Below are 13,607 nucleotides of genomic sequence, written 5' to 3'. Positions count from 1 at the left end.
GCGTGGGGCAGACAGACGGACGGCTAGCCCCGCGAGGGCGCGCGGACTGCCGGGCGGAGGTGTCGGGCAAGGAGGAGGAGACGGAGGAGGGGGCTGGGCAGGGGCTGGGGCCCGGCAAGGAAGACATGCGATTGGTGAACGAGCCGAGCGGACGGACGGCGCGCCCGAAATGCAGGTGAGCCCGGCGGCCGAGGCCCAGCCCCGAGTAGGCAGCCCCGCGGCGAGCGCCCCTGGGGGCCGCCGTCGGCCCGGGCTGTGCCCTCTTGGGTCTTGGGGCACCCTGGCGTCTCCCAGACCCGCTTCGGGGTCTCAGATCTGACCGCCCCCCTGAAGCCTCAGAAATGAAGCTTTCCCGCTCCTCCCACCGCAACAGATTCCAGGTTGGCTAGCTGGGACCCCGGAGCTGGGGAGGGGTCCCCGTCCTGCTCGTCCTCTGACCCTCCTCCCATCCTGAGCACTGGGCGTCCTGGCAGGTAAGCCCCCTGCTCAGCATTGGGTGACTGCCTCTTACCATAGACCCCAGACACCCCCAGGCAGCCCAAATCTGCTCCAGGCACCCCTGTGGATGCCGGTGGATGCAGGTCAGGGACCAGGTTTCTTCACGGGTACGGGGCTGGGCGCCTCCTGGCTCCCCTAATGGTTAGGAGCAGCCCCTTTCCAGCTCCTGCCCGTGAGGGGGAGGAGAGGGGAAACCGGGGGTTAGAGGAATGGAGGAGAGGGAGTTGGGGTTGAGGGGGACCCAGGAACCATTGAGGAGCCTCCCCTTTGTCTTCAGCCCCAGCTTCTCACTTCCCCCCTGCCCCACTTTTCATTCTGAAGCACAGCTGGTGGCAGGTAGGACCCGGCTGAGAAGGAAGGGGACTCCTTCTCTCTCCCCACCTCTGTAAGGTGGGCTGTGGGCTTCCTACTCCCCTGGCACCTCCAGGCGGATCCCGCGTAGAAGAGGGGTGGGGCCAGGCCCAGTGGGCAGTCCCCTCCTGTCTCTTGCCCTGAGTCTCAGCCCAGCTCCATCTAGCCCTGGTTGTACCGGCATCTCCTCTTTGTTCTCAAAGGTCCTGGGGTTGGGGTAGGGGAGTTGGGGCATCTGGGAGGTTGGCAGCAGCTCTGCCTTGGAGGGGTGGAAGGGCAGGAAGCCCTGAGGTGGGGGCAGTACCATCTGGGCAAGACCCTTCTCTGCCAGCCGGCCCTCCCTCAGCCCTCCTGTGCTCTCGGGGCCGGAGGGTGCGCAGCCCTGCCTGGCCCGTGGCTCCGGCTCAGCCCTGCTGGTCATTGTGCCGATGGCTTCAGCACCGGTGCCTCCCATGCCCAGGGAGCAATAAGCCCGGGCATCCAGGCTTCCCCACACCCAGCGAGGAGTGCTGTGCGGGAAGGGAGGGTCAGCTGCTCCCAGACCCTTTGTCCTTGTGTGGCCAGGAGGGGCCGAGTGCTCACACCTCTGGGAAGGCACCAGTACCCAGTCTGCTGGGACAGCTCTTGCCTGCCCTTCCTGCCTTCTCCCCATGGCCTGAGGTGGGAGGCAGGGATTAGGGGGCAGGAGGGAGAGGCCAAGAACTCCTCGGAACCCAGAGAGGGGCGCTGGGCAGCACCCAGCGGCCCCTCCTGGAAGGAGGCTTAGCAAAGGCCAGGGCGGTCCCCTTGTGGTATTCTTGTTGTCTCCGCCCACTCTCCCACTCCCTGCCAGTTTAAGTGTAAGGTGGGCTTTGGGTAGGGCTTGGTCAAGGCGGCAGTACTCCCCCGTGCCTGGAGTTAGAGTGGGTTCCCAGTGCAAGGGGCCAGGTTTGGGGGGATGGCTGGGTGCTCAGGGCCAAGGCATCATAGTCTGTGGGCCGAGGACAATAGAGAGACCACCCTACCCTTGCAGTAATCTTCTTTGATCCTAGAGATCAGTTTCTCCATCCCCTGCCTCTGAGTACCCATTTTTCCTATATTAGATATTATTTCCTAAGACCCAAATTCCAGCGGGATACAAAAAAAAAAAAAAGTCTTGTGAGGGTGGGTCATTTTTCAGCATAAAGCCAGACAGGATGCCTGGTACCAGTGATGGTTCATCTGGTCTGCTCTCTGGGTGCCACCAAAGCAAATGGTGAGCAGGGTCTGGAGGGTGGGGAAATTCATTCCTGCTGAGAAATGAGACAGTGCAGTGATTTGCACAGGGTCCCGAGGAAGTGTGAGGCAGTGTGTCAGACATGGGGTTGAGGAAGTGGGTCCTATGGGGCTAGAGAAGGGCCAGGGAGGCCATAGGTGTGTGGTTTCAGAGCCAGAGCCTTGGTTTTGCTGGCTGGGGTCTCTTAGTTTAGCTCTCCTCAGGGACCTCCTGCCTCCTGATGGCTACCTACTGATGGCTCTCTGTCCCATTCTCAACAGTCCCTTTACATATCCCCCCATCACCTGGCTTGCTTCAGCATTTCTACCTAGAAGGTCTTCTCTTCTCCTGGCTCCTCCTCTAGGAAGCCTCCCTGACTGCTCCCCGTCACTGACCCTCTTCCCCCAGTCACCCACAGTACCTGGTTTGCATCTAATATTGTACCAATTCATCCATACATTTATTCTGCACATCCCGGTTGAGATGCCTGCTCTGCCCTGGACTAGACCCTCCCATGGCCCCCATGGATTGCCTTGAACACTCCAGGCAATCCTGTACCCAGCCCCAGGGCTCCCCTGCCTGGCCTCTAGGATAGGGAAGATTCTGGGAGGCACCAGGGAGCAGCTGGTTCTGGTGGCTAAAACCACCTGGAGGAGACACAGTATCTTCAGCCTGTGGATGGCAGAGGTGGAGGACATCAAGGATGCCCCAGGCAGGGCTGGGGAGGCCCCGGCAGGGTATTCAGTAGTACACATGGGTACTCAGAGAAGGATGGGATTTGTTCCTGGGGGGCTGCGGCAGTCAGGGGTCCTCTAGGAAGACAGAGGGGCTGGGTATCTCTTGAGGCAATAGAAGATTTGGCAGAGACATAAAGAGCAGGATTCTAGAACCAGGGACTGTTTTTTGGTAGAAAGAGTGTGGGAAGGCAAGTTCATTTCCAAATGCATTTGAAGCATGCTGCCCTTTGTTTCTGTGTTGAGTGACTTTCCTTGGGCTCTGTGGACCCAGTAGAGCTGTTCTGACAACAGTCCTCTCCTCGTGTGCATTCAGTTCCTTCAATGTCATTTTATCGTGAGTGAGGCTGTTGAGTTTGGTCCCTGGAAGCAGATGCCTGGGTTCAAATCTCAGCTCTCCCACTGCCTACCTCTGTGACTCTGAGCAAGTTACTGATACTTAGTCTTTTGGGCCTTGGCCTCCTTATCCATAAAGTGAGGATAACAGAGGGCCATTATGAAAACTGTGTGTGTTCATATGTGCAAAGCATTTAGAAGAGTACACAGTAAATTCTCCAGAACTGCTATTACTCCTAGTATCAGTGATGTACTCTCTGTCTTAGCCTTGTAGGTGGTACAGAGATTTGATTTTATAGCTAAGAAAAAATGGAGGGCCAGAGAGGCAGAATGACTTTCCCCCAAATCCCCAGCTTACAAGCATGGGGCTCAGTCTAGAATGCCTTCTTCCTGACCTCTGGTCTGGGACTCTTGCTCACTGGTGCAGGCATGGCCTGTTAATTAGTTAATATATTTAGTATTACTACTACTACTAATATAATGAATATCATGACCCTCCTCCCAACCTGAACACCAGCACTTTAATAGCAATATACATCTACTGTGTGTTTCTTCTCCCTCATCCCTTGGCAACCACTACCCTAAATGATCTATTTAGTATTCCCTTACCTTTTAAAAATCATAGTTTAATATAGAGAAATTTTTCCGTTTTAGTTATTTTTGAACTCTGTAAAAGGAACAGGAAACTGTGCCATCCTCTGGAATTTGCTTTTAAGAAAAAACATTGAAGAACAATGTTGTATGCCTAAGCTTCATCTATATTGTTGCAAATAATGATAGGTGTAGTTCATTCATTTTCACTGGTGCATAATGTTCTGTTATTTGCATTTATTCTTCAGTATATTATCCTTCTTCTATTAACGGGCATGTGGGCTGTTTCCCTTTTTGCTCTTACAAACAATACCACGGTGAACTTTCTGGTCCCTTCCCTGAGACAACATGCAGAGCATCTCTGGGGGCACACAGCTAGGAGCAGAATTGCTGGACTACACGTCGTGTTCACTGTCAGCTTCACTAGGAAATGTGCCACAGCGCTTCCCAAATTGGTTGGGCCATTAATGCCTCCCCCAGCAGGAGATGAGTATCCCCATTATTCCCCACACTCACCCACACTCGATATGGCCAGACATCTTAAAAAAAATCTTTTATTTATTTTTGGCTGTGCCGGGTCTTCATTGCTTTTGTGCAGGCTTTTCTCTGGTTGTGGTGAGTGGGGGCTACTCTTCGTTGCGGCGCGAGGGCTTCTCACTCTGGTGCTTCTCTTGTTGCAGAGCACAGGCCTTCTTACAGGGACGTCCCAGACATCTTGAATTTGACTGACTGAATGAGTGTAGAATGATTTTATGTTGTGGCCTTGATTTGCATTTCTGAAATTCACAGTTTCTAGTGTATGAAATGGGGGTTGAGATAGGCAACCGCCAGTGGGTAATGGATGCTCACTAAGCAGTCATTCCCTGTGCACCTCAGTTTTCCCAGGTATTGAGATGTTGTCCATACAAACCCCAAGCTCAGGGATGGGGAAGAACAGTCAGGGAGTTCTCCCCAGTGGGTGAGAATGAAGGAGGAACAGGGAGCGCTCAAGTCCCTGCAGATTTAGAGCCAAAGGAATCCTAGCAGCACTGTGTTCACCCACCGGATGGGCAGGGTGGTCCCAGCTTGGGAGGTAGAGGGAGAGTTTGCTTCATCATTTTAACAATGCAGAGCCCCCTGATAAACCCCTGGCACCTGGTGTGGGGCTTGGCCTGGCTGAGTGCTCAGTAAGAGTTTGGTGACCCGAGGAGTGAACTCATGTATCTGTGTTCCTCCGTTCCCACCTCCTTGGAAAGTCCTCCCTGATTGCCCCTGCCCACTGAGCAAGTGAGGGCTGGCTGAACAAGGTGGCTCCTGGGCATTTGCAAGGCCCCCAAGCCCCTGCCTGCCCTCAGGGGCTGAGCCACACGGGGCCGGCAAGCTAATTTGGAGCAGCTCCCTCTACCAGCCTGGTGCACCAACAATTGATTCCGCACCGCTTTCCCCGCCTGGGCCCGGGCCCCTGGAGCTGGTTAGAGACGAGCGATGGGGCTGGCGGAATAATTATGCCTATTTCATGTGACACCCAAATTGATTGCCGCCAGGGTGACATTACCAGGGCATTGTTCCTCATCTCCAACCTCTTATTACATGTTATTAGGGTGTGTGGTGTGTGTGTGTTTTTCTATTTTTTCCCATTTCGGGGAATTAATCTCTCTCTACCACCTCCTCTGCTTCCCTCTGCAGGGAACCTGCTCATGGCTCTGGGAGTGGGGTAGGTGGGGGCCTGGGCAGCAGGCTCCCTCTGTCTGGTCCAGCATGGGGCTGCAGATGAGGCTGGGGACCTGGCCATGTCAGCTCTCTTGACTAGGGTGGAAGGTGGGGGTATCTCAGAGCTAAGAGGGGCTGCTGAAGTGTGGGCCCAGCAGAGAAGACTTCTACAGTGTCTATGGTCCACAGTCTCTGCTTGCATACCTCTCATGACAGTCTGCTCACTCATTATCTCTTGAGGCACATCTTCCAGGCTGAGCCTTCTGATCTTCCATTTGATTTGTTGTACTGAGCTGAATGGGGCTTCCCTGGTGGCTCAGAGGTAGAGAATCTGCCTGCGATGCAGAAGCCACAGGAGACAGGGGTTCGATTTCTGGATTGGGAAGATCCCCTGGACGAGGGCATGGCAACCCACTCCAGTGTTCTTTTCTGGAGAATCCCCATGGACAGAGGAACCTGGTGGGCTACAGTCCATAGGGTCACAATGAGTCAGACATGACTGAAGTAACCTAGTGCTCATGCACTGAACTGAATGGGCCTCCTCTGTGACTCCATGCAGGGTCTTGGCTCCACCTTATGGGCCTGCACTGGGCCCTTTGCACCCTCTGCTTTGCAACCTGAGAGATTTGCAGAGATGCCCGGGCCCTCCCAAGTTTGGGCTTCTCGTGAACACACAGCCAGGTGATGGCATCAGTTGTGACTAGGCAGAACTTGATACTGAAATTAGTATATATACTGGGTTGGGAAAATAGACTTTGGCAAGAGGTTGGCCAAGATTCAGTTGAACAGAGAGAGCTTTGAACAGTCAGTGCCAAGACAAGGCAAGGGTTTTTATTTATAGTTTGCCTGTCCCATGTTATAAATACCTCACTGGACCTTGGTTTGTGATGTATTAGGGGGTGGTTTTTAAGTCTTTTCCAGGGCAGAATAAACGCAAACCTTCAAATGTCCCTGACCTGGCCACACCATGAATGGAGAGGCTAAGGTGTTGGGGAGAGAAGGTGGCTGCTGTCAGGAGGCCGGGCCTCTTCCCTAATCCCAACCCCGAGGTGCTGTAGGACCTTGGACAAGTCACTGATGCTCTCAGGCCTCAGTTTCCTCATCAGTAAAATGGGGCTTATGGTACTTCCATCATAGGGTATGTAATGAGGGTTGGTGGGTCAGTCTGCAAAGCATTTAGTTAATGTGCTGCATATAAATGTCTCTTCCCTTCCTTCTCCTCAAATTCTCTGCCGCCAGCCCTGTGAGAGCAGTTTCACCCCTGCCCTTCCCTTTTCTAAATGAGGAGTTTAGGGCCCCAAGACATAAAGCCACTTGCCTGCGACTGTGTAGCTCAGCAGCCCTGAACCTGATTTGGAGAGAGGCAGTATATGAGAATGGTCAGGACCAACAGAACCTCTTTGTGACCTTGAGCGAGTTACACAGCTTCCTTGAGCTTCTGTCTTTTCCATCTGCACAATGGGAACAATAATGGGACCTACCTCAGCAGGTTGTGGTGAGGGAAAGTTAATTTTCAGAGGTAGAGTACGTGGAATAATACCCAGCACACCAAAAGCCCTCTCCTAGGGTTTTTCTAGTCGTCATCATCATCATCATCATCATTTTTATGAGGTCTCTGACCTTCAGACCCCACAATTAGATCCACCACTTCCCTCCACTCCCCCATCTCCACCCTGGGTTTCTCAGGCTGTGACCTGCCCACTCTCTCAAACCCAAGGCTGGTGACCCTCCCAGGGAGGGACTGGCTGATTTTCAGACCTCCAATGCCTGAAATGCGCCAGCCTGAGAAGTTCCCAAGGTAGACGAGCCTCCAAGACTGGAGCACTGGGAGAGGGCCCTGGGTGCCCCACAAAGCCGGCTTGGAGGAGGGGGGCGGCGTTGAGGGGAGGTGAGGCAGGTGTGTCTGCTAAGCACTTCCCAAGGGGCCCCTGGCCTGGGCGGTGGAGGGGGCCCAAGTCCTTCAGGGGCACCTTCCTGTCCCTGAAGGTCTGAGTGGGGATCCAGGCCTGGAGAGAGATGGGAAGGGAGTTTTGGGGGTGAATGACCTGCACTTTCCTTGAGCCCCATCAGGCTGCCACATGGGTGCTTGCCTGCCCCTCCTCAATTCTGGGGTAGCACCGGGCCAACCGGGAGTGCTGTCCACTCAGGCAGGCCCGCAGCAGACAACACGGACGCTTCCCAGAGTCAGTGGTTCCCTCCTGCCTCCCCCAGGCCAGCTCTCTCACCTCGGAACAACCCTGTGGAAGGACAGGCAGAGTCCAGAGTGGTCCAGGACTCACCCAAGACCACACGGTAGGGCAGGGTGCCCTGGCCAGAGACCCGGCTAGGGACCTGTGAGCCCAGGACCGTTTGCCCACCCAGAAGTGGCCCTGCCTCACCCTGGCTCCTCCCCACCCAGCCAGCAGCTCCAGGATGGCAAAGCCTATATATAGAAGCCTTTAAACACTAAGATGCTCTGACAATTAAAATTCATAATTTATCCCACAAATGGCCTGGGGTTGCGAGCTGGCCAGAAGGCTGGCAGCTCTCGAGACCAGCTGTGCTTGGAGGGGTAGGCAATGGGGTGGGCAGGAGCGTCCCTCCCTTAGGTGGCACAGTGTTTGCCCAGGGCCGTACAGGGGCAGCTGCCCTAGCAAATGGGCGGGCAGCCACACTGTGCCCAGGCAGCACCCTCCAGCCCAGCCGTGGCTGAGAGGCCAGGTGAGCAACTTTGGGAGCGTACCTGGGAGATGGGGCTGGTGGCAGTGGCGGGAGGAGAGACTACAGGCCCAGACACCCACACAGGCCACCCAGGGGCCTGCACACACGCGCACGTGCGTGTGCGCGTGCACACACACACACGCACACGCACACACACATACACACACACACGCACACACACACACACACACACACATCCTGGGAGCCCAGCAACTCTGCTGGAACCAAGAGCTAGAGGAAAATAAAGAATTACACATGACAAAGGACATGACCTCAATTTTCTTTCAGGTTGATTTTTCTCTCCCAGGGGGGTGGCAGCTGAAAGAGGAGAGGGAGAGGGAAAGGGTGGGCTGACCAGCCCCAGAGGAGACAGATGGACGGATGCACAGCTGAGGTTCAGCTGCCTGCCCGCCAGCCTCAGTCGTCCCGATTTCTCCTGCCAGAACTCAGCCTGGGTGCTCACCCCTCCTCTCAGAGTTTCCTGTGTCCCCACCCCCCTGTGCCGGGAGGCAACCCTTGCCCTCCCTTGGCTCTCAGCAGAGCCCTGCAGGATTAGACTGGCCAGGGAAGACCAAGTTCCCCCCATTAGCAGCTCACACCTTAAGCCATTATCAGCCATTCACACCTCAGCAGGGATTAGCCCTGGAAAGGCAGAATGGAGGATCTTTAAAAGGAGTCCAGGGACCTGGGTCAGGATTTGGGGTAGGAGAGAAGCAATTAGGAGCCCTCAGATGCTCTCAAAGGTTCCAGGACATCAGTCGCCTCCACCCTGCACATCTTTGCCCTCACCGTTCTCTTGGCTGAAAATGCCACCCTTTCTGCCCCGCGCTTGGCCGGTAGAAATGTGTCTGGGTTTCAGCCTGACACCTCCTCCCTGAGGCCTCTATAAAGAGCCGAGACCAGGAGTTGGGAGCTGTCCTGGGAAGCTGGCCCAGCAGCTGTGGTGGGGGCAGGAGGCCCTCTGTCCCTTGAAGCTGGGCCTGGCACTCCTGAGCTGTATCAGCCTCAGCCCTGCACTGTGGACTGTCCATCTGGGGGACCCAGAAGTGGGGGGGGGGCAGCAGAAGCTCCAGCAGAGGGAGAAAGGGACAGAGGTCAGCACACCAGCAGGGTCTGGTGTGGGGGCACCCAAGATCCAGAGGGACCCCCTCCTCCTAGAAGTGATCCCTTCTTCCTGGGGACTTGCAAAGAGCAGCTTGGCGTGAAACACCCCTGAGCTGGATTCTGAAGGCTGAGCGGGAGACCTCCAGGCATAGGCAGATGGTTTACCACTGCTGTGGGACAAGACTCCAGGATGGTGCGGCCCTCAGGGGCTTTCCAGACGGGCCTCACTCCAGCCCCACTTTACCCTACTTTCAGCCACGTGGTCATGGCTGCCTCTGAACAGGCACACTTACCACAAACGTGCTCTATCATTTCATGACATGGATCCAGCTACTCTGTCCTGGAGCTGAAAGCAAAGAAGGGACTTCAGAGAGGCAGGGATTTGGGGACAGGGCAAGTCACAAAGAAGCTAGACCTTGACCTGCCTCCAACCTTCGGTGACCCTGCCTAAGTCCCTTTCTGAGTAACTGACCCACCTCAAGGTGTGGTGGTGGGAACAGGATGTGCTCATGGCCCAGGACTTTTGACCAGGTGGCGCTAGTGGTAAAGACATTGACATTGACATTGAAGTCGCTCAGTCGTGTCCAACTCTTTGCGACCCCATGGACTGTAGCCTACCAGGCTCCTCCGTCCATGGAATTCTCCAGGCAAGAGTACTGGAGTGGGTTGCCATTTCCTTCTCCAGGAGATCTTCCCGATCCAGGGATCAAACCTGGGTCTCCAGCATTGCAGGCAGACGCTTTACTGTCTGAGCCACCAGGGAAGAACCTGCCTGCTAATGCTGCAGACGTAAGATATGCAGGTTTGATCCCCAGGTGGGGAAGATCCCCTGGAGGAGGGCATGGCAACCCACTCCAGTACTCTTGCCTGGACAATATGTGGACAGAGGAGCCTGGCGGGCTACAGTCCATGAAGTTGCACCGAGTCGGACATGACTTAGCACGCACGCAGTAAAGGGGAGTAGAGCTGAGTGGGGCCCAAGGCAGACTCTCTGAAGCCCTCAGTTTCCTGTCCCAGGTCTGTCTCCCTCCTCCCTCCCGCTGCAGACCCAGCCTGAGAAACGCAGGGTGGCAGGACAAGACAAGACGGTACAAAACAGCCTCATTCCGCAGTGAGGGAGCAACCTGTCACAGCTGCCCCGGGTCACACAGCCAGGCTGAGGACCCAGGGGGCAACGCATCCTGGGGAGGCAGTGGGCGCCTCCGTGGTGAGGGATCTCATGTCTGCATGTGCTGGGGATTTCCCTGCGGTCCCTGAGGAACACTGAGTGGGAACACCATGAAATATTGATACCGTAAACCAAAAATAACTGAACCTTCCCTCCTTGCTGCAGTCGACCCCAAATTAGGTGAGATTCTAGCATAGACAGTGGCAGCAGGCAAAGGAGAATGGTATGGTGGGGAAACACTGAAAAAATTCAGTGTGTTCAACATACCATTTTCTGAAAGTTGTCTGATTTAAGGGGCAAGGTCATACCCCACTGGGTTAGCGGGTAAAATGCAGGAGACCCAGATTCGATCCCTGGGTCGGGAAGATCCCCACTCCAGTATTCTTGCCTGGGATATCCCAGGGCCAGAGGAGCCCGGCAGGTTACAGTCTATGGAGTTGCAAAGGGTCTAACACAACTGAGTGACTAAGCACACGACACATGGACACAGATGTACCTGTATTCAGCTACCTAAGTTCTAGTGCCTTCCCTCGGCCTTGCACTGCTGGGACACGCCCCTCCTCCTCTGGCTCTGGCCTGGCCTGTGTGTCTGAAAGAAGTCCTGTTTCACATGGTAACTTGGCACAGGCAGCCTGACCCGCAGGAACAGGAGGCTCTGCTGCCTCCTGGCTTTGGAGCCGAGTTAGAGTCAGATGTATTCCCTTTTGGAAGCCTCCACCTTTCTCATTTGTAAAATGGACAAGAAATATCTCTTTGAACGCTGGGTGAGGGTTTCTAAGACGGTGTGGATAAAGCCTAAACCTGGCCTGTAGCAGGTGGCCTGCAGCTGCTAGTACCACCCTTCCCTAAGTGTGGGCGTCTGATCATTTTCCATGGGTCGGGCTGGGTGTGTGGTGGTGGCATGCCCACACCCCCAAGGGCCTCAGATGCTGCCTTAGGAGACAGAATGACCCCTGACCTCCCTCAGGGGTTTTCCAAGCCCACCCATGGGTCATCCCATGCCTCTTCAGTCTCCATCAGCTGCTCCCTCCAACCCTAAGCCCCAGGATTTGTGTTTAGTCGCTCACTTGTGTTTGACTCTCTGCAACCCCATGGACTGTAGCCCGCCAGTCTCCTTTGTCCATGCAGATTCTCCAGGCAAGAATACTAGAGTGGGTTGCCATGCCCTCCTCCAGGGGATCTTCCCCACCCAGGAATCAAATGGGGTCTCCTGCACTGCAGGTGGATTCTTTACCAGCTGAGCTAGCAGGGAGCCCCAGGGGAACAGCCCCAATGGGAGGCCCCAGCTAGGGATGCCACCCTCAGATCCTTCCAGCCCCTATAGAGCTGCATTTTGGGGTCTGAGGCCCTACTGCTCTTCATTCCCTACATGGGTTTGAAGATGTTGTTGACTTTCTAGCTGGAGAAGATCCAGCTTCTGTGAGGGAACCCTGGCATCCACCCCCTCGCCCCCCACCCCTGTGCTGCACAGCTGGGGAAAAGGCAGAGAGGGGAGGAGTCCTCCAGGACACTCAGTGGAGTGAGTGGCTGGTGTGGGGAGCAAGAGAGCCGGGGCACATCTGCCCCCGACGTGAGTGGCAGGCGGCCCTCTACAGCACAGTTCTGATGGCGCGGCCGCCCCTACCGCTCTGGGGTTGGGAGGACACAGACAGGCTGCTGTGGGCTCTGTGCACTGTGGCCCAGGCATGGCTCTCCTCTGTCTGCCCACCTGCCAGCCTTCCATGTTCATTTCCTTTGTATTTATTGGGCCAATTTTTAAACTCTTGCCCTTGTGGGAAGCCCTTCAGGGGGCAAGGATCCAAAATAAAACACTGATTAAAATATATAAAACACTTCTCCTGGGCCGCTGCAGGAGTAACCAGCGGGATTGATGGTGCCAGGGCAGACGGGAGCAGCATGTTGCTCACTCAGCAGGTTTGGTGACCCCCTCAGACACCAGCCTGTCAGCATCCCTTGATGACAGGGACCCCGCAGGGGTGTTAGATGGGGAGACCAGGCCCAGTGTGCTGTGCCAGCGTGGGAAGCCGTCTTAGCCCCTTTAGGCCTCAGTGTCCCCATCTTCCAGGACAGTCACACATAAAAGGTGAGGGAAGAGGCAATTCGGAGGATTTGTCTTTCTGGAACTGTCCATTCCTTTGTGGGTGTAGCTGCTGGGTCTGCCACCCAGAGCAATGCTGACCCGCTTTTTATCAACATTTGAATCCCCCAGGTGTCTCTTTGCTCAGTGGACCCGCTCCAGGGTCAGCCTCATCAGAGTGACTTCAACCCCTGCAAAAACTCTCTCATGCACACACACTTCCTTCCAGAGAACATTCAGTGAATCTTTTCCGTGCCACACCTTGGCCTGAGGCTGTAGACACACCATCTTCCCACATGCACCTTACTGTCTTAGCAGGTGGGACAAATGCACCCGTGAGGGTTTGACCCAGTGTTAAACATATGACACAGGAGAGGTGTCAAGTGCTGAAGCTTTGGAGCATATTTCCCTCTTGGCCCAGGTCACTAGGAAGCTCCAACCTTTTACCATTACACAGGATTTTGTGGCATTCTTTCTTGACTGGCTTGCCTCCTTTAGCTTTATCTTCTTATCATCTTGTAATATCATTTTACTGGCCATTGGCTCAAATCATTTTTAGAATGAGATGTGTTATACATCAGTTACATAATGTCATTACTAATAAATATAAGGTGCTTCAGAGTTGTGGGCAAGAGATGATTTTTGATTGAGTAGATCAAGGATGGCTTCAGGGAGGAGGTGGCCTTTGGGGTGGATGTCACAAAGGCTGCTGGGGCTGCGAGAGATCTCCAAAAGGAGCTGGCTTAGGGGCAGGAATGCACAGGATGAGGCTGGGATGCCTGGGTGGCTTCACTGGGGGGAATGGTGGAAGAAGAGGGAGATGCATAGGTTGAGACAAGGTGGTGGGGTCTTCAGTGCTGGATTCTTGTCTGTATGAGGGTCTTACCAACATCTCAACGGACCCTGTGCACTCACTGCCCCAATTCTCATTCTTTGGCATCCTCTCCAGCAGCCCCCACCCCCACCCCCCCCCAACCACGCCCCAGCCTGAGCCGGGTGCTAAAAGTCCTATTTACCTCTCCCGGTCCCCAGGCTCACACCACGCCAGCCCCAGCTGCCATCCCAATTACTTATTGATCGTCTGCCAGGATGTTTGCTTTTCTGGTGGGTCATTGGAGCGTGTGT

At 55.0% G+C, this 13,607-nt stretch overlaps 1 protein-coding gene across 3 annotated transcripts in view; it reads left to right on the top strand.

Moving 5' to 3' along the window:
* The window catches only part of LINGO1 (leucine rich repeat and Ig domain containing 1), a 69,661-nt gene that overhangs the window by 51,648 nt on the left and 4,406 nt on the right, over window positions 1-13,607 (top strand). Inside the window, exon 1 of one of the 3 annotated variants that reach the window (XM_010843311.1) lies at window positions 26-175. The exons of 1 other annotated variant lie outside the window; for it this stretch is intronic. In XM_010843311.1, the coding sequence (XP_010841613.1) occupies window positions 170-175 (6 nt within the window). In that variant the 5' untranslated portion in view covers window positions 26-169. Of the gene's footprint in view, window positions 1-25; window positions 176-214; window positions 474-13,607 lie in introns of those variants that run through there. One more of the 3 variants, XM_010843312.1, reaches the window with a different exon arrangement.

This window comes from Bison bison, unplaced genomic scaffold (assembly GCF_000754665.1).
Source record: "Bison bison bison isolate TAMUID 2011002044 unplaced genomic scaffold, Bison_UMD1.0 scf7180017864181, whole genome shotgun sequence".
Classification (NCBI taxonomy): Eukaryota; Metazoa; Chordata; class Mammalia; order Artiodactyla; family Bovidae; genus Bison; species Bison bison.
Note: the sequence above shows the minus strand (reverse complement) of the source record. Positions and strands in the feature narration are given on the sequence as shown.